The sequence below is a fragment of the Mauremys reevesii genome, linkage group 2, assembly GCF_016161935.1.
Source record: "Mauremys reevesii isolate NIE-2019 linkage group 2, ASM1616193v1, whole genome shotgun sequence".
Classification (NCBI taxonomy): Eukaryota; Metazoa; Chordata; order Testudines; family Geoemydidae; genus Mauremys; species Mauremys reevesii.
In genome coordinates this window covers 240,049,173-240,070,531 of record NC_052624.1, presented here as the reverse complement: position 1 = coordinate 240,070,531, position 21,359 = coordinate 240,049,173, and the positions used below count along the sequence as shown (strand labels likewise).

The window sequence follows — 21,359 nt, the reverse complement described above, 5'->3', positions numbered from 1 at the left end:
AGTCTTGATCTGAAGACTTTAACAGATGGAGATTCCACCACTTCCCTTGGTAGTTTTTTTCCAATGGTTAAATCAAAACCAGTGAGGTTTGAACTCACAACCCCAGGTTACAAGACCAGTATTCTAACCCCCTGTATTTATTATTTTTTCACATTAAGAACCTAGATAACACTGCTGCAAAAGAGACTCAGTGAGCCATGTGTGGCCCCTGCAGAGAAGAGCTCCTAACACACAACTGTGTGGCATGGTACAGCTGATCTTACGGAGAATGATTCAGAAAGATGTGTCACTTTACACATTATTCAATTCTTTCTGCCTATTACCACTCAAAAACTAATATTATTCACTGCTTTGTGACCAGCCTCTCTGCACCCCCGGCCCCATGGTCCTTTTGCAGTCCTTTAAATGAGTGCCAGATAATGGCAAACACTTTAAAGCACAAACTAGATAGTACCACAAGGTTCACTGGAGTAACTGTAGTCAAATGTCTTAAAAGAATAAATCCACTGGACAAATAAATCTACATGCTTTAGTTTATGTCACCACAATATACGATGACTCTCTTTTTTAGAGACTATCAGTTACAACACTCAATCTGCCAAAGGAATACGGTTCCTGTTCAGCAAAGTGTTAAAGAGATCATCCCGCTGGCAACAAAAAGCCTGATCCTTCAAGGTGCTCGGTGCCCTGAGTTCCCACTGACTCCAGTGAAAGTTGAGGATACTCAGTACCTGGCAGGATTGGGCCTAAAGAGAACAAGCTCCCAACCCAGCGACTGGGGCTCACATTGCAAGCACGTCTAGACAATCCATAACCTAACAAAATTTCAGAATGCTAATGACGGCTGGAGATCAGTGACAGCAGCAGCACTTTCTGGTCTTGTATCCTGAAACAAAAGCTTTCATCACTGCTAAACTATCTACAGCTGACTCTCTTTTGACGCCTATTAGATTCACTTCCTATTCTGTCTGGAAAGCATTGCAGTATTCACTAATAGTATAACAAGTATAAAATAAATATAAAAATACTACAAAAGGCACAATGACAGGCTGCCAATATTTTAACAAACAACACCTACAAAAATGTCCTCCCTTGGCTTGTGATAAGACCCTTTCACTACAGTCAAGTTTGCTTCCCGAGGAGAGGGCAGCAGGGCTGGAGAATCTATTCATTTGATTTCCCTTTAAAACAATAATGCTTTCTTATAATCAAAAGGAGGCAACAAAACATGGCAAACAAGACTTTGTTCAGTGTCCTAGGCTGGAACTTTTTAGAGTTGATTCCTGAAAAATCTATGGGGTAAGTTTCACTAGCGGCAGCACCTCTGTGGGCCTGCAAAGCCGCTTGCACCTTAAGGAGGGATTCATCCTGAGAAAGAGCAGACAGTGTGACCACTGCTGTCCTTCCTCTGAATTTTCAGCTGAAAGAGAGAAAAGCTTTCCATAATAATCAGACTCCACTGGCATCCTTCTCATGGAAAATGAATCAGCTCATTCCTCAACTGCCCTGGCCAGGCTTATTGATGGGAGCAGGCTCTCTGTCTCTGATTCTATTTGCTTTGACAAGTAGCCTAACTTTACACCATCAGGCAGGGAATAGAGTTTTATTTCCTAATTATCTTAAGGAGCCATATTGGGCTGAATTATCTACTTCTTCTGCAAGAGGATCAGATTTGATTATACAATGGCTCAATTAATATCTTCTATCTGAAGGAAAAGCATGCAGGAGAAATTCCATCACACCTGAAACAGAGTCACTCTCCTTATATTATTAAGGGTGACGGCTTCCCCTTTGTGGTTACTATTACCTTATGATCTTTACAAGGTTGCCAAATAACATCAAATTGGGTCAGTTTCCATTACATCACCCAGGGCAAAGCTTGCAACTTGGATTCCTGTGTCACTTGGTCTAGGGAAAGCAAGACTAAGGGGAGGGGCTCCAGCCGGCTTTAGATATTTATTGTGACAGAAAGGCTTGCCAACCCACACAAATTGTTTCCTATTTCTCTCATTGTATCCTGCCTGGCCTCCTAGTTTTACTGGTAGGACTGCTGCCGGACCTACCCTCCCATCCCTTTGTGATGGTCCTGCCCCCATGCATCTGCTACATGCACATTCTCTCTTCAGGTGACATTTTAAGTCATTTGGGCATATCTGACTTATAAAAGGATACGGGAGATCAGATGTCTGGCTCAGGAAGTCACAATCCTGAAGATCTAGACGGTTCCCTGGAACTCCAGTCCCAATAGCCTGCAGCAGGCAGGGCCAGTTGCAAAGCAATATAGCTTAGATTGGAAGAGATGGGTCAACATAGTTATATTATATAATACAGATTATTATTTATACTGTGGCCACAGGCCTCACACACTTAGCATCTATATAGCCCTTAATTTGTAGGTCTCAAAGCACAAAGGTGGGTATGTATCGTTATTCTAACTTTACAGACAGGAAAATTAAGGCATGAGAGGCTAAGCTAACATTCACAAACCTGGGTGCCTAGCAGTAGGCTCCTAAATCTATATTTAGTCATTTATAGAGAAATGGCCTTGATCCCAGAAGTGGTGAGCACCTGCAGCTACCAGTGATTTCAGTGAGAAATGTAGGGCTGAGCTCTTATGGAAGTCAGGCCTCTTCTGTTTAAATGCCTAAATACAGATTCAGGAGCTTAACTTTGGGCACCTGGGTTTGAAAATGTTGGCTCTAAGTGACTTGGCCAAGGCCACAAAGTCAGTTGCAAAGCTCAGAAGAGAGCCTAGTCTCCCGGCTCTGTGTTCATTTCGCTCAGACCATTGGCATCAGCTATCACACTGCCCTGGGCCAACTTATAAAATCATACTCGTTAGAGATGGACTTTTTCCTATCTACCTGTTAATGCAGACTTGTTCATAGCAGTATATGGTGAAATCCACACTAAGGGCCGCACCTTTGTTATTTCTTGTTAAAGACAGATTTAAATAACGAATTCAATATTTAGCATCGCTTTGTGTCATTTTTTACTCCCAATGAGTAATATCTTACTCCTCAATAGTCCCACTGATTCCAATTTAACTGAATTCAGGTACTATTAAGGTTGGCAGTGTCACAGTTTCAGGATAACTGCACTTATATTCTCCACCTCCCTGATCTGCTCCAGGAACTCACAGTCAGGTCTTCAGCCATCACCTGTCTCTGGGCAGGGACCCTTGTCCCACTCCCTACTGACCAGGTGGTCTTAAATCTGCACAGCCCCCTGCCACACACTCTGATACCCCCAACAAGCCAGTCTGCCTAATGGCCAGCACCTGTACTTTGCTTTCCCACTGAAGGCTATGAACAATGTATTGCCAGAAGTTACGTGTTACCCCACAGCTCTTTCTAAGCAAGCACATTTATTCTTAAGCATTACAGAGAACACACATTAAAAAACAATAAACAGATTTAAAACATACCCGAAGTCACCCATTAGTCTTATGGGGCCTTAGCTGGCCAAAGTTCTTCCAACTTTTCTGCAAGGGTTGGAGCCCCCTAGGAACAGAAGTTACAAGTGTCACTCTGAAGTAATTCCCCTGAAGTCCATGGAACTGCTGTGATTTTACATCATTGTAACTGTATGCAGAATTTGGCCCTAGATTTCTAATTTCTCCCAATTTTTCTTTCTTGAATTCTAACTTTGTGTTATTATGAATACAATCACTTTCTAGGGACTATACTGGACCATCGGTTTTTAACAAGAACTCTCCACTAGTTTCTCTGGGCACTTCCACTAAAAATGGATGGTAGGCTGTGGCTTCGGGTAACCTCTGAAAATGGCACCAACAAGGATATAAAACTAAGGAATTTTTTTAATCATGTAAAATTTTATTTTATTTTAAAGGCTTTTGTGTTTTGGCTGAATAGGTTTGGCAGGTGCCTACCTTGACCCTGCCAAAGGAGAAAGGCATATTTCTCTGTTAAGTATTATTTAGTTAATGTTTGGACAGTGCTTTATAAACTAGAACACTATAAGAGTGTTAAGTACTTGTAATGAGTACAGAAGAACTTCCTGACACTCAAACAGCTGTGCATTAAAGACCTGATCCAATGCCCACTGAAAATGATGGAAAGATTACCACTGACTCTAAAGAGCACTGAATAAGTTATAACAGAGACCAAATCCAGTACACATGTATAAATAAATAGGAGCGTGAGCCATTGCTATTTCACTCAAAAGAATTGGAGGCAATTACATTTTCCTTGTTCCATAAGCCCATCCATAAATAACATTGGAGAAAGATTCTGTTTTTAACAGCAGTCAGTTTAGCAAAGACTTAATACTGATGCATTTTTCAGCCTTTGGGGAGTTTGTTCATCATCTGCTATAGATATCCCTGCAATAGAAGCTATCGCAGTGCATACATCATTCTGATGCAACACCCCCCACCCCAATCAGGCAACAGAGAACACTGAGGCACGCTCATGAGACATCTGTATTTTTTTAAACAATATCAGATATGTGGAGTGCACATACTGGAGTGAAATATGCATACTAGAGTGCTTCTCATTCCTGATATCACAGTTGGTTCTGCCCTGCAATTAGATGTCCATGTTGCAAAGCCAGATTGGTTCCTAATTAGTCTAGTGTAGAGCTTTGTTGAATGTAGGCTACTGGACATGTTATGCCCTCAATATGCATATGCAGCTGACACAAAAAGTGAAATTCTGGCCCCACTAAAGTCAATGGTAAAACTCCCACTGATTTCAGCTGAGTCTGAATTTTACCCTAAGAGTCTAATAGACATTCAGGTCTCAAACTTAGCTCTTTACTATTCAGACAAACGGGTGCTTATATAATCAGCCATATCAGGTCCACTGTTGAGAGGAAAAACCTTCACCAGTTCAGATTTGACTACTGGTTTAAAAGTGAGCTGCAGTTTATTAATTGTAATGAGAGTGTAATGCTCTGAAAAGATCCCAGGCTTAAATGCCTGTATTTCTCTATTTACCCAGAAAAAAAAATAAAAGCATGACAAATAGAGTGAGGTGCTATGCTGTATACAAATACATTTGCCTATCTTTCATAAGCATTCTGTTCACATTTCAGTTAATAGAGGTGGACAGTTTGCTTTCAAAAAAAGGAGTTGTGTGAACATCCTGTTTGGATCAAGAGTTGGAGACCTGAATATCTCCATCAGATTCTTTGGGCCAGATCCTGAGTCAGTGTACATGGATGTTCTGTTGACATCAATGGAGCTACATGAATTAACAGCAGCTGAAGATATGGTCCCTTGTGTCCATTGCATGTGGGTATTGGAGGCACAATATGGCCCATCGCCTACTTTCCAAAAATTTCTACAATACATTAACCAGGAAATAATCCAGCTTTGCAACATGGACATCTAATTACAGGGCGGGAGCACTCATGATATCAGGACTGAGCAGTGCTCCAGGATGTACACCACACATATTTGATACCGTAAACAGTACTGAGAAAAGTCTCAGTGTTCTCTACTGATTGCAAAGGGTGTGTTGTATCATGCTTCTGCTAACATGGATAAATTTTTAACAAAATCTTCTCCTCCTTCTCAATTAGCTTCTGAAAGATCCTCATCTTGCCACTTATAACTGTGAAACCTGATTGAAGAGGTATGCACAGATGTAAGTGTAACCCACACATCTCCTGGGTGTGGTGTTCTGTACCATTTAGTGGCACCGAGACCACTTAGAGAGAGAGAGTAAATGAGTTGGCTTTTAGCTCATGCAGTAGAGGCTCATGCACTAAACTCCAAATATCCCAGGTTTGATCCCACCCGATGAGCACCAGAGACTGCCAGTGTTACATAAGCAAGGTGTTGGGGCATGAAGTCGCATGGTTAAATGTGGAGAACCTGGCTCACTTGGGTCTAAGAAAACAACACACTTTGAGCACAATAAACAAGTTTTACATCATTTGAAATTCATGGATATCCATTGAGTTATTTCTGACTTACACTGATGTAACTGAGAGGAGAATGAGGTCCTTTGTATGTTTTCAAAGGGCCTGATTCTGCCACCCTTCCTTATTTTGAACATTACCTTACTCCATGAGAAGTCCCACTGTAGCCAATGGAGCTACACTTTTGTAAGAGGAGAACCAGATCCAGAATCTGAAAACATTTCTTTCACTTACTTGTCAATACTGAAGTTCAGGATTTTATGTCTCCTTTTGTGCTCTGATTTTGTTGTTTGAGGTTTTGCAACTGCTGCAGAGGAAACATGAAACCCTGAGTTCAGGATTGCAGTTAATGCTGTCAAACCTGCAACTGCAAGTCAAGAACACACACAAATGTTATTGTTAAGTTTACTAATCATATTCCAGTGTTTTATGGTGTTGGATATACACTGCTTCCTGCTGGCTGAGATGATAACAACTTGTGACTCCTAATGAAGTAGGATTGCACTGCTTTTATCATGAGGCAGAGACAGATGGTAGGTTTATTTAAATGAAACCTCCATCCTCAATTTCGCTAATTCTCTCCACAAACACATACATCACCCTGGATGCATTACTTACTCTCTTCCACCTTCAGCTGCAACAATATCCAAGCTCAAGCAAAATGAGTGGCATAAGCATGTGGCAGGTGGAGGAGACGTGTGCACGCTGAATCTAGGGTCTTGCAGATGTGCAACCCAACTGAATGACTTTGTAGGGCCCCCCAGATGTGTCTGAATCATTTATCTAGGGTTTGTCAGGAAATATATTGGAATGTCGGTCAAATTCTGTGAATGAGAGGTTGGAGGTTCATTTACACAAAAGTGTGTGCAATTGTTTGCCTAACTTTGTGTGTTTGTGCGCATTTATTGCAACTGCAAATTGGGAATTTGCACTTGCAAAAGGCTAGTCAGGGGTCTAAATGGGCAATTATGTGGGGAAACATTTGATACTAATTGCTCATGCAAAGTAAGTGAGCAGTTGCATGTGCATTCTGCACAAAGAATCACTCAGAATGCAGCCCGTCAAACCTGCACATACACCTCTACCCCGATATAACGCGACCCGATAGAATGCGGGTTCGCATACAACGTGGTAAAGCTCTGACACACTGTTCTGAGCAGCGTGTTAAGGGTGCCAGGCCAGGCTGGGGCCGAGGGTTTCGATAAGGGGCACAGGGTCTCAGGGGTGGTCAGGGGCTCCCCCGCCCCAGGGTCTGGGGGGCAGGAGCTGTGGGAGGGCACTTTTGGGGGCCCTGCAGTCCCAGAGTGGCCCGAGGACCGCGTTATATCGGGGTAGAGGTGTATATTCTTCTAACAATCTGAGATCTCATTCATTCCTTTCTTTTTAAAAAGGTCTTGCAGTTTACTTTTAAGAAAGGAAATAAGCCATAAGCACTGGTACATCCTTAGATCATTTTACACTCTTTTCCCCCCCATGGGCTTAAACTTAAATGTAGTACATATGTTTTCCAGCTACTACGTTAAGAGTCTGACACACTGACCACTGCTTGTTTGCAGTGACACCTACTGGTAGAAACAGGCTGCAAAGACTAAGAGCTGCAGGTTATATTCACCACATTACCTATTGTTTTTCTTCCTTCTCCATGGCAACTCCTGTCAAGCATTTGTGTCCAGTTGAAGTCTCCCATTCACTGAGTTAATATAAAGCTATTTATTACGCTTTTTTTTCAGATTCATTACCCTCCTTATCATGGAAAAGCATGATGATCCCTGCCACTACAAGAATATGCATGGAGTGATCACAAAATCTTGTTCTATTGGTAATAATAATTTTGAATATCTGAAAGTATGCTAGGCACTTCCCACAAACAAGTAGACATGAATTTACAATCTCCATTGTCATAACCTTGAGTTTCCTACAAGACAGTCTCGGATACCTGCAGCCACCACCAAGCTTCTCACTTGGAAATTTTACCTCAGGGCCCTTTTCCCTCTGTTCCCTCTTACAAGGACCCTGGCCTTAGGAGCAGAGCTCCCTGATCGGTATGGTCAGTATTTTCAAAGGCCGCTGCAGAAAGCGCCCTTCACAACAGCTCCATTGCAGATTGAATTAACAAACTTGTGATTTGTTATTTTCCATTAAAATCTATGAATCAATTCCAGTACTGATCTGAAAGTGCTCACTGTCCTTTTCAAGCCCCCAAAAGTCTTATTTCATATCCCAGTTCAGGCTTCCTTTCCATAAGCCACAGAGTCCAGTGTTCTCTTAATCTGGTCTCCATACCGCCCTCTCAGCAGCCCAGACCATCATCATCCCTGATGATGACCAGTCTCAGGAGTCTGAGAGACCTTTCTTGACAACTTCCATAAGGCCAGACCAAACCACCTACAGCTGGCAATTCTCCACACGCTTCCCACTGCTGGCTTTTGAACCAAAATTCCAGAGTGGCTCATAGCAACACAATGGGCCTCACAGAGTCTATAGGTTTCAAGCCACTATCTGACATCTACTCATATATTTTACCTCCCACATAGCTCACACCTAAAATAATATAACACACATCATATACCGCAACATTCTCCACACTGCCTGGCTAATAAATCTTATGAATTCTAACACAACCATCATTATAGTACCCAGGAACCAAAACCTACCCTGGGACTGATGCCCATGCCATTAGAGGTCAGGCAATGGGATACAATTTCAGTTCAATTTTATAGTACTTTATTGGCCTGACAAACTATACAAATGTTGTCAGTGTATGAATACCAAACAGAAAAGTTCAATTATTTGCCTTGCCTTGCTAATGAGAATACTGTGTATTATTACTTACTATCTACTATTCAAAGAGTAACAATAATTATTAAGTATCAATTACACAACATGCAACCATTGCCTACTAATCAAATCAAAATAACTGGACAACCAGAAATGAGCCTTTTGGTCAAAGTACAGCAATTTAAAACAGTATCATTTTGATAAATAAGGTGTTTTCTGACTGGCTTAACCACAAAACAAATTTGTTCCACAATCCAACCAATCCCAGTAAAATGAGTAGTTGTGACTGTAGTGTATTAATGCAGGTCAGAAAAACAAACATGTTCTTGAATTATCTGTTTCTTCTATTGGTATTTTAATCAACAGGTAAAGTGGAAAGGAAGTCACAGGTATATATCAGGGAATAAATATCTCTCACTTTGAAAACAAATGCCTCTGCTTCACCAATCAGCGTTACCAGTAAGTTGGCTGCCTCCTCTTTGCATTGGCTTTGATCCAACAGTAAGAGAGGATGACTTTGATCCCATATCCTAGTGCACCTACATCATTTCAGCCTAAAGGTTTATTTATTCATTTATCCATTCAGTCTAATTGCAATAGAGTAGTATTCAAACAAGGAATCAATATCCGACAGCAGGCATCCATGCAGACTACCCGAGCCTTTGGTTCTGTTCTTACCAAGGTCCCATGTATTCTGTGGCAAGCTGGACCTAAATTAATCAGGAAGATCCTGGGTTTCTGCAGGGCCCTGGTGCAATATACTGGAAATTCTGCAGTAGCTTTATTTAAATATTTTTAATGGAGAGTTTTGATTAATTAAATATGATACTGAATAATCAACTTACTTCAATAACCCTGGTATTACTTTGACATTTAACTATCCAATTGGGGAGGCAGTTTAGTATCATGGGATGCAACAGTATATTTGTTGGCTATTTCTGCTAAAATGATCAGCAGTGAAATAGTTAATTGAGTTGTCATTTACAATAGCATCATTAGGTTTCAGAGTCAACACCCACTGAGAGGAATAAAGCAGTTCACATCTCCCAGAACTATTGTCTCAATCTGTCTGGAGAGTCAGGAACACAGCACTCCACTGGTTTACATGTGTTTCCTGTTTTTAAGGTTTTCTTCACAGTCATGAGGCCTAGAAGAATTTTTTTAAAGGAACGCTTACATACCAAGGCAAGGGATGGATCCAGAGCAGATTATGTGGTCATGGAATCATAGAATACATAGACACTTCTCTGTGCTAGGTGCTGTACAAACACAGAACAAAAAGATGGTCTCTGCCCCCAAACAGCTTACAATCGAAGTATAAGGAAACAGACAACAGATGGATACAGACAGACAGAGAATTACAAGGAAACAATGAGATAATATTGGACAGCCTGATAGGCAGTGGTATCAGTGCACCAGTAGCCCAACCGTTGTCAAGGTTTTTTGTAGGGATCAGAGCAAAGGTGAGTTTTGAGGAACATTTTGCAGGGGGATAATGATTTAGTTTCATGGATGTTTGTGGTGGCAGCATGAGGGCAGCATCAAAGAAATCACAAAGGTGCTTGTTTTAAAATTAACAAGTAGACAACAGAGGCTGGCATTGAGCCAATTGGAGCAAATGAGAGATGATAGGCAGGGTGGGAATGGGGCCATGAAAGGGTAGTTTGTTTGATGAGCTGGAGAAGGGGAAGACAATGGAAGCATACAAAGGCAGAGGTGACATGGCCAAAGTGATGGCTAAGAACATGATCTTTGCAGCAGCATTGTGAATGGATATGAATGGGACAAGACTGCATTTGTCAAGGCCAGAGAGAAGGATTTTACCACAATAGAGACACAAGATTATCAGAGCTTGGACAAGTGTTTTAGCTGAGTGGATGGATAAGGAAAGCTGTATCTTGGAGACGTTATGCAGAAAGAATCGACAAGATTTAGACCTAGCCTGGAGGTGAGGATCTAGAGAGACATCCAAGTTGAAGATGGTGCTCAGGGTATGGGCCTGATTTACAGGCAGGATGGTGGTGTTGTCTACAGCGATAGAGAAAGGAGATGTAGGGGAGGAGCTTGGGGGATGGACTGGGGCTGCAGAGGTTGTTGGGTCCTGGTGACAGACCCCATGGTATAGGAACAGTCCAACACCCAGGCACTGGCAGGGACAGCTCCTAGCGTGTGGGGCCCCAGTTAATGGAAAGCACAGAACCCCTGCCCTGCATAAAGCCACCTGGGTTGGGACCGCTGATCCCCCTCACACAGGGGGCAGTGGGTTCCTTTCCACCGGACAGAATGGGAGTCTCCATACCTTGGCCCCTGAACCCCCAGCCTGGCTCTGCCTCACACCTTGCCCACCCCGCACTGCCAGTTCCCAGCATGGCTTCCTGTATTCCACATCCCCAGTCCATCCCAGACTGCACACTCTGCCCAGCCACTCACACCCCCAATCCCTCCCAGCCTGTACCACTTTCCCAGCCACCCACACTCCACACCCCCAGCTCCGCCTGTATCCTCCCACCAGCCCCCCCACACACTCTGCACCCCCGGTGTGCACCCCTCACCCACTGCCCAGCCCACATCCCCACATTCCACATCTCCAGCCTGCACCCCGCAGCTGGCCCTCTGTAACCCCTGCACCTTTCTGGATGCATTCTTCACTGTCGGACTTGCAGCATTTGCAGTGGTAGCACCTTCAGATCCTGGGCATAGTGGAGTTGAAGTGGCAGCCAGGGCTGACATGGAGCTGGGTGGGTTGCTGCAGGGGCCAAAGCCCCTGCAGCAGTTGCAGTGCCACTAGGAGTAGCTCTGAGTTGCTCAGCGATGAGTCATGGCCATGGCAGTGAACTTACCTGTGCTGGGTGTGGGGAGTAGTAGCGTTTCCCCAGCAGCCCAGGTGAGGGCTGCTTCTTGCTCCTTGGAGCCCTGGCTGGTGGCTGATCTCTCCCCAAGGCAGTACTGCCAGCATCATCCCTTGCCACTGCCACTGCCGGCAACTGCCTAGTCTGCCTATAGCTAGAGCAGCCTATGCTCATCCCTCTGCCCCTTTACCAAAGTATGGTTCTATTTTAGAACTTCATCCTGCACTTTTCATAGATTCATAGTTTCCAAGGCCAGAAGGGACCATTTTGGTCATCTAGCCTGTCCTCCTCTACAGCACAGGACACAGAACTTCTCCAAAATAATTCATAGAGCAGATCTATTAGAAAAACATCTACTCTTTCATACATTGTTCCATTGGTTAATGCCTGCTTTCTCTGTGGGTAAAAGCTGCAGGATCTGACCCAGAGAAAGTGATCTGCTTGATTGGGTCATTTAGGCAGAGCCTCTTAAAGAGCTGTGGGAAGATGCATCACCCCTGGAGGAGCACCGAGAAACATTCTGCTGGAGAGGGCATGCTCCTGGGCTGCCATCTAATAGAGTGCAGCTTTCTTTCCCCCCTGTTCCTGCACAGCTGGGCAGCTCTACTGGCTGCTGCACTGGGGGCGGAACCATGGCCATGCCTCCTTTCCACCCTCAGTGGGGCACCATGCACCCACGAGAAGAGAAGGAATTAGAACCTGTATTGCCATGAGCTCAGAGACTTGAATTCTGCATGGTCCATACAAAAGGAGAGAGACGTTGTGACTCTACCCTCTCCCTCGCCTCCACACCTCCACAGAAAAGCAATGGCCCTACAAAAACATGAGATGTAAAGGCCAGGTTCTGCCTGGCATTGTTGCAGCTGCAGAGCCTGAGGAAGGGAAGGTTCTAGGGGTCTTCACTACTTTGTGCAGCCCACAAAAGGTACCAAACCAAACTGCAGACCCTACACTCCCCAGAGCAAAGGAACTGCTCCCCCACCTTCCTCCCCTGCAGGAGCACAGTGCCTCAAAGGGTCTGGGAGGCAGTGGAACTCCCCTGCCCCCACATCAGCAGGCAGCAGAGATGACTAGATGCAAGATGGGTAACAGGACACAACCCACAAAAGGATGCAGTAGCGGCACAGTTGAGCTCCAAGTGCTATTTTACCGTTCTGTTAAATAAAAAAAGTGGGCTAGATTCTGGCCCCGACTATGCACCACCAGTGTGGTAAAGAAAGGTTAAAGGGGCTTTAAAGCCTGTTTAATCAGCTTCTGGGGATTCCCTCAGTATAATGAAATTCCCAACTGCTGAAGCATTGGCACAGCTAACTCCACACCAACACTCTCAAAGGCCCCAACATGGAGGCATGTTAGGGGAAGGACTAGTGGAAAAGGAAGGTGGCTGGACTGCATTCTTGATCCAGCATCTCCAGCTGCTGAAACAGCTCCTTGGAGGTTGGGGCCACCAGGCCCAAGTAACAACAGTCTTGAGGCTGTTCTAAATTGTGTCGGCATTGGAAATGGCCTTTGACAGCCCTGAGAATCATAAAGCTCCCCTGCCTCACTCAGGTCCTGGAGCCAAGGGTCTGTTTAATTCTGAAAATAAAAGTCTTGTGGCAACCAGCCACCCAGCTACATGTCGTTCCTAACAGCTCCAGTTCTCAGCAAACGCTCTTCATCTTTTGGGTGACTGCACATTTTATACTTCTTGGTATCAAGTCCCAAACACAGAAGGAGGCCAACACAATCCATATAGCTAACAAAGCCACTGCTAAGAGGCAGAGGAGGTCCATGTTTTAGCATTGCCTGCTCAGTTGCAGTATGTCTCAGCAACTAATAGGGCACCACAATATTTTAGACGCATTGTACTAAAATAAAGAGTGCCAACTATTGGATGACCTAATACTGCCCAAGACATTTCACTTAGATCCAGTTAACAATATCTGCTCCAGACTTATTTTCAACTACTTTGTCTTCAGACTGATCACAAACTAGAGTTGAGAAACAAATGCTGAAACTGAACCACAAGCTTGGCTGTAGGCATCTAGGCAAATCTGTAGGCTGTCGACAAACTCCAGTTTATTCAGTGGGAAGTACAAGACACATTGACAACATCTGTTTTTATTTGATAAAATCCTTACAAATATCAAACCACTGTATCCGCTCCACTATTTATTTTCAATGCAGGAAAAACAACTAAAACTTATTTCATTTCTAATATGAACACACACAGTAGTAGCCTCATTATTCCTGTCCTCAGGCAAATCAGTTCTTTAACGCCCTTTACATAATGTGTAAACTTCATTCATCATGTTCTGCAGCTACTCACACAACAGGGAAACATACCAGATGCAACATCAGATCAAAAAAGAAAGTGAAAAAACACACATGCCAGCAATTATACTCTACATATATACTTGTCATTTGAATGAGACCACACTCAAATCTTTTTATATCTACCTGGGTCCTCCTGCCTATCCTGGTTAGTGGGGACTGAAAAAAAAGTGCCTGCAGGTTTTACATTTGGCCATTCTTGTCCACAGCTCCTGCTGCTGCATTGGCTCTATTGCTTCTCCCATAGCCAGTTTTCTTTTTCTCACTGCTCAAAATACTGTATTGCAGTGAGAGGACCTGCAGTAACAGAAGCAACTTAAGCTCCCCTTTAAAGGAGGCACTCTACTGGAGTGGAGGAGAGAACAATAAGACTTACTTATCTATCTATCTAAACAACCTATTTATTTATAGAGGAATACAAGGGACTTGGGAATCTCTGCAAGGTTGGCCCTGCTTGTATGGTATCCCCTCAATTTTCCCCTCCTGGAAGATGGGTCACAGTACCAATGGAGGAGGCAAGAGGTACAACCTACAAAACCTACAGTCCTAGGCATCTTGGAGAAAGAAATAGTCACATGGAAGGGTGGCTTTTCCCTCCATGTGGCTGCTCCGACACTTCCTCCCAATCCTGCAGGAGTTGTGTGGCCACTGGCTGATTCTCCCTTGGCTTCACAGTTACAGCCCTGGAGAGAGTCAGGGGGAGTTACCACCACTTCATGCGGCATTAAATCCTGATTGGATTTTTGAGCAGAAATCCACAGGCTCAACAGGGAAGTTGCTGTAGAGAGTGGCTGGTCCTTTGCTTCACTCCCATCAACATCCAGCTCTGTTTTCAAAACAAGGCATGGCACCAACTCCGCAGAAGACCAGTGGAGAAGTGCTGAAGGAAAAGGATTGAGAGGAAAGAGCTACTGAGATTTCAGTTCCCTTTGCTTATAGAAGCAGAAGGGACAGTTTAGGCCATAATTTTCCTATTTTGAGGGCTACAGCTAGTTCACTAAAAAGAAAAGAAGAAAATTGCCTTAATAGAAATTACATTCCAACAATGAAAAGCATCTGAGAGAAACACAAGCTCAAAGGCGATTCACAGGTAAAGCCTAAGCTTCCAATCCATGGGCATCATAGGACATCACCCTAATATGCCCTGTTAACTGGGAATTGTGAATGTGTCAGATCCTTAACTTTATCTAAATGTAGGGGGAAACAATGAGGAGTCTGGTGGCACCTTAAAGTCTAACAGATTTATTTGGGCATAAGCTTTTGGGGGTAAAAACCCCACTTCTTGTATCTGAAGAAGTGGGGTTTTTGCCCATGAAAGCTTATGCCCAAATAAATCTGTTAGTCTTTAACGTGTCACCAGACTCCTTGTTGTTTTTGTGGATACAGACTAACACGGCTACCCCTCTGATAAACGTAGGGGGGTTTTGTCATGTGAATTAAATGTAACTCTATCGGGCTCAGCTGTGTCTGACAGAGAGCGCTGAGCATGGGGCAGTGCTCCAGCAGGTACATGGAAGCATTACACATCAGAGAAGCACAATATCTTCAGCATGGGGTGTTCTCTTTTCTGGCAATGGTATACAGCATGCTCTGTGTCCCTGGCCAGGAGAGCTGGCTGGTAGGAAGCATGATGGGACAAGAGGAGGCAGAGCCATCTTCTGAAGTGGCTAGTGCACGTTTGAGTGTTAGGCACGCACGTTAAGCAATATGGGATCATGTCAAATACATTCTACAGACATGTTCCAGACCATGCTCACCTGCTGGGTGAGAGATGCAAGGGAGGGAGGCTTCATGCGTCCTTCCCCCTTGCATGCCCCTATAGGTGCCAGGAACTGTCTGGCTTACAGGAGGTGGAATTTGGGCATACAGAATCCATCTGATATGATCGCATATTGCTTTCTAGCATCGTATTGCTAAACCATGGTACAATATACCAGCACTCCTATGATGCAGTCAAAACAAAGGGATTGTAATACATTCATAGGCACTGACTCCGTGATTACTCCCGGGCTGGAACATCCATGGAAAAAAAATAGCGGGTGCACTGCACCCACCGGCAACCAGCTCCCTCCCTTCCCCTCAGTGCCTACCATCTGCTGGTGCCCCACTGATCAACTTCTCCCCCTTCCTCCCAGCGCCTCCCACCTGCTGCAGTCAGCTGTTCCACAGCATGCAAGAGGCCCTGGGGAGAAGCGGGGATGGGGCACACTCGAGGGAGGTGGCAGGACAGAGCGGGAAGTGGTGGGGCAGAGGTGGAGTGGGGGCGGGAAGAGGCGGGACAGAGTTTGGGGGAAGGGGTGAGATGCGGGCAGTGCCTGGGGTGTAGGTGGGAAGAGGCAGAGCAGGGGTTTGGGTGAAAGGGTCGTGTGGGAGCAGGGCCTGGGGCAGAGCAGAGGGTTGAGCACCCCTGGGCCCGGAGGAAGTCAATGCCTGTGAATCCATTTGTATACTTTATGGGTTAAATGTCATTAGTGGATACTATATTTTTTGGTAAATCTATCACGGCGTCCCAGCTTAAACAGGATCACTTTGCTTATGATCAGTAATGAAATTCTACCAGCTTTGAAATACTAAGTTCTCCTTGAAAATTAAAGGAAGAGGCCAGTCTAGTCCCTAAAGAAAGATTTATGGTGTTAAAAAAAATGGGCTTAGCCCTTCAGTGGGCTACGTATCCTCAACTGCAACTGACATGAAAGGGAGTTGAGAGTATCCAATACCTTGCAGGAGTTGCTCAGCACTCTGTAGGATCAGACTCAATATGTATGATTGCATTCACATGCACAGACTGAAATGAAGTTGTTCAGTAAGCTCTGCTGCAAACACTAACACCACAATGCACACGTACCAATAGGGGCAAAACCCATTCAAACCAGTTTAAAATCAGCCCAAATGCTACAAGTCAGGACATCTTTATCTTGCTGAAATGACTGCATTGTAACTGAATAATAAAATAATACCTATTCATTAGGCACAAAGCATATCATTATTAAAAACTAATTCAGCCTCCTAAGTGGTCTCAGCAGTGACTGATTCTTGCTTTACTCCTTAATTCCTTCTGACTTCCCGTCCCTTTAAAGGCTGTGGTGGCCGGTAGTTTCTCAGCATGCAGCAGGCTACCTCTCCCTCAGCAGTACACAGAAGGCTGCGGAATTTGGCTATCTGCAGATGAAAAGAGATATAGAGTTCAGCAGAGAATTGTCATGCTAAGGCTAAATGAAGAATTCTAAGTAAAAAACATGAACATACTTGTCACCTTATTTCGCCAAGATTGTACATGGGGATTGTACATGTGGAATGGCCATTTCAGCCCTTATTCCTGTTAGCTATTGTTTTTCATTTACATTTTGTGAGTGTTGTTTCAGGCATTGTCTGGGTATAGCATGGTATTCACACTTGATCTTTCCTAACCTGAAGCCTAAAAAGAATTCTCTTTTAAGATTTCTGCACCCTATTTTCAGTCCAAAGGCCAGCATCGTTCCCACTAAGTTTTTTCTCCTGCATACAGATTGCCTGGGCGCCAACATGAGCAGGCAAACAAAATCAGACTGTTTGCCCCCTTGGTGCAGAAATATCACCATCAGTGAAGAATGATGGATGCTGTGCTACAAAACACTTCTCTAGTTACCATTTTTTACATCATCCACCTGGCACACAATACAAAGCAAATAATAATTACTAGAGATGAGCCCAAACCAAAATATCTGATCCAAACTTTCTCTCACACACACTTACAATTAGGAAATGTTTAAATCTCTATCCAAACTTCACAATTTGGATTTATCTCAGCAATACGGCAAACTGGAACACCCAGCACAAATAATTATGAACTGTGAGGGCATTTAGATCTGGATTTGATTCCAGATCTGAACCTTGCTAATCTGACCTATTGTGAATAGTTATTAGTTTTATACACTAGCTTGCTTCAGACTGATTTCCTTTATTTAGTTACCATTAGCAGGGCAGCACAAAAGTCATGATTGTGATAGTGGACATATAGTATGTTATGGCAGGGTCACTGTCTGGGAGGAGGGGGGACAAACTTCCTTCAGAAAACAATAACCACTTTATTTTGGATGCTCATGATAGTTATCTGGGAGAGGCAGCAAAGGGTAGAAAATCGCTAATGACCAGATTCTGTCACTTTCTCACATTGAGTAGAACCTTACTCCTAGTACTCCCATTGATTTCAGTAAGTCACTGCCTTTTGCTTTGGACTGTGCCTCAGAAGTACAATTTAGCCATAAGAGGGTAGAGAATCAAGCCCACAGTCAGCGCCCATAAGGCTTGAGGACTGGCCAGGAGAGTCCCATTCTTAGGGCATTTCTACGCTTCAGAGACTATACCAGCATAGCCATGTTTTCAAAGCTATGTTGGCATAATCCTTTAACGTAGACGCACCCTACACCAAAGGAAGAGATTTTTCCATTGCTGTAGGAACTCCACCTTCTCGAATGATGGGATCAAGGTTGACGGAAATATTCTTCTGTCAACACAGATATGTCTACACTGGGGGAGGGGGGTAGGACGGTATAGCTAAGGTTTTATTTCCAAACCCATGAACGTCATAGCTATGTCCACCTAACTTTTTAAGTGTGGACCAGGCCTTATTGTCCCCTCTTAGGCTCCTGAGCAACACGCTCCCAAGTAGGAAAGAGAGAGAGGCACACTAGGCTGCTTCTCTATACTTACAGTCTGGATTCGAAGCATAAAGATCCAGCTGCAGGTGTGCCCTCACCACAGAGCTCCCTAGAATTAGACACCCTGTCTGTGAGCCTAGAAGTATGGCTAGAACGGCAGCACTGGGAGGGAATACAGAGTTAGGGTCACTCTACCCACACCTTTAGGCCACAGACTGGGCACAGACCATACTCTGGGGAGGCGGGGGAAGCTCCAGGTACAGGGGAGAACTAGAGGGTTACACTGGGGATACTCAAAATGGGGTTAGGGGCAGACAGGGAACTTGGGAGGGGGAAGGAAGAGAAGGTGGAGGAACTCAAGGGGGATGCTAGCTCAGGAGGTGGGGGTGGGGATGGAAAGCTAGGGAAAAACTTGAACCGGAGTAGATGGAAATGATGGATTGACAGTGGCAAGGGAGGGAAAAGTATGTAAACGGGGTGGTGATGCTTATGTAAAACAGTACAAGTTGCGTAATACATCCAGATTTCCAAACTCACAGCCTTACCATGTATGTCAGTGTTTCAGTCCACAGAATAAAAACAGAAACTACTGACTCATACTTCTTTAATCAAGGTTTAATCAGCAGGACACTTCACTGACAAAACCCAAAGTTAAGAACCTGCACCACTATGTTAATTAAAGTGTTTAAATAACTAATAACATGGCATGCTCAATTAAGAAAATGTATCTGAGAATAAATTAATTTTCATTAAGCAATTAATTAACAAAAAATGTAAAAAATAAAATAACTCTCCCTTTGAAGTTACTATTAAAAAAATTAAGGCATTTTTTCCATGTTTCTTGTAACTCACTGGAAGCTTGAAACTGACATTTATTTCTTTATTTTTTAAAACATTTCCTGAGTGGAAAAGAATAAAATCAATAGAGGAAGAAATTGTATTTTAAGCTTCTAAGAAAAAAATATAAAAATGAAGAGTTAACAATCAAATCGCAAAGCAGTACCAGTCGAGGCATGAACTGTGACTTCCTTTATGTTTGTACAGCACATGGCACATTGTGGGCACTACTGGAAACAAATAATAGGTAAACAAACAATTTTTTTTATTTAATTATAGAACATATAAAATATCACACACTGAACAGGATAGATCGAATTTGAAATAATACATAGTAAGAAATGAAGTAATGTGTTGCATCAGATATTGATATTATTTCATTCCCTAAAAATGGTATACACGTTCCCTGTTCCATGCAACATTTCACTTTTAAGGTATTTTAACTAGAGATTATGCCAAATCAAAACTTTGGATTTGGGAAGTCCAGGTCTGGATCTGAACTTTGGACAGCAGTGATAATCATCATACTGAATACATCTATAGCACCTTTTCATCTTAAAGAGCTTTACCAAGCCCAGTACGCATTATGCCTATTTTACAGATGGGGAAGGTGAGCACTGAGTGGGTCAGTGACTTGTTCAAGGCCAGCTGTTCCCAGAGCTCAATGTCTCTTGATTCCCTCACAGGTGTCCTATCCACTGAAATACCTGGTTTGCATTTTGATCAAAGATTAAGGTCAGTTCTTATTTCTTCTGAACTGGTTCTTTCATTCTTAGTAAAATGCTACTCAAAGAAAAAACACTAAACATAAAAAGAAGTCTACCCTTCACGTGACCTTTAAACTTCCCAGCCCTTCTTTTGAGTACTTGAACTCTCTTGAGAGATAATGATTCTAGGTTGAGATCCTAGCCCACTGAAGTCAATGGGAGTTTTGCTTCTGATTTCAGCGGGGCCAGGATTTCACCTTTAGAATTCACCAGCAAAGAGATACCGATCAAACCACACCATTTAAAACTTAGAATGTGGCATGGCCCATTAGCTGCTACCCATCTTAATCACACTGAGTAGCATCACTCAGTGAGACAATCTTACGCCCCTTAATTATAGTCCTGCCAAGGGATTAGTCTGAGCTACAGGATGGCTCAGCAAGGCTATTCATTGGCAAGGTTGGAAGGGTGGCATTATTTGGCCCAGAACAATTAATTTTACTGAGCGAGTTATCAATAACATGGAACAGGTAAATACCGAGGTATGATAAGCCACAAGTTTTTAATATGCCAACTGGAGTAATGATACCCACTAACAGCAGCACTGGTTACCAATTTCTAATAGTAGAAACTGGAAAATCATATTCCCTTTAGAAGCAGCAAAGAATCCTGTGGCACCTTATAGACTAACAGACGTTTTGCAGCATGAGCTTTCGTGGGTGAATACCCACTTCTTCGGATGCAAGCAGTGGATGCAAGCATTACTTCGGATGCAAGCATTACTTCATTTCTTACTATGTATTATATAAGCAAGCAAAAAGCAAGCTAGAGATAACGAGGTTAGATCAATCAGGGAGGATGAGGCCCTGTTCCAGCAGCTGAGGTGTGAAAACCATCTCCCTTGGTTTTCACACCTCAGCTGCTGGAACAGGGCCTCATCCTCCCTGATTGATCTAACCTCGTTATCTCTAGCTTGCTTCTTGCTTGCTTATATAATACATAGTAAGAAATGAAGTAATGCTTGCATCCGAAGTAATGCTTGCATCCACTGCTTGCATCCGAAGAAGTGGGTATTCACCCACGAAAGCTCATGCTGCAAAACGTCTGTTAGTCTATAAGATGCCACAGGATTCTTTGCTGCTTCTACAGAACCAGACTAACACGGCTACCCCTCTGATATTCCCTTTAGCATCTCCACTGCCTCAGAGTATTAACCTCAGTAACCATTGGATGTCACTGTTGATCCACAAATATACAGCCAGAAGGTCAATTTTACAGCTGTAAGTAACATGAGAAATATAAAGGGCAGTTCCAACTGGTGTGCTCATCCCTCTCCTACATTCATT

The 21,359-nt window shown here is 43.5% G+C and overlaps 1 protein-coding gene across 5 annotated transcripts in view; it reads right to left on the bottom strand.

Moving 5' to 3' along the window:
- Window positions 1-3,484: 3,484 nt before the first annotated feature.
- Window positions 3,485-21,359, bottom strand: part of LOC120398788 (carbonic anhydrase 13-like) — a 41,632-nt gene continuing 23,757 nt past the window's right edge. Inside the window, exons 7-8 of one of the 5 annotated variants that reach the window (XR_005594707.1) lie at window positions 16,790-16,991; window positions 3,485-3,503 (exon numbers count right to left, since the gene is read on the bottom strand). Coding sequence is in view for 2 of the 5 variants with exons in the window: in XM_039526436.1 (XP_039382370.1) it covers window positions 16,878-16,991 (114 nt within the window). In the remaining 3 variants the exon portion in view is untranslated. Of the gene's footprint in view, window positions 3,504-6,123; window positions 6,197-13,970; window positions 14,713-15,171; window positions 16,992-19,518; window positions 19,537-21,359 lie in introns of those variants that run through there. The other 4 variants (XR_005594706.1, XR_005594705.1, XM_039526436.1 and 1 more) reach the window with 4 other exon arrangements.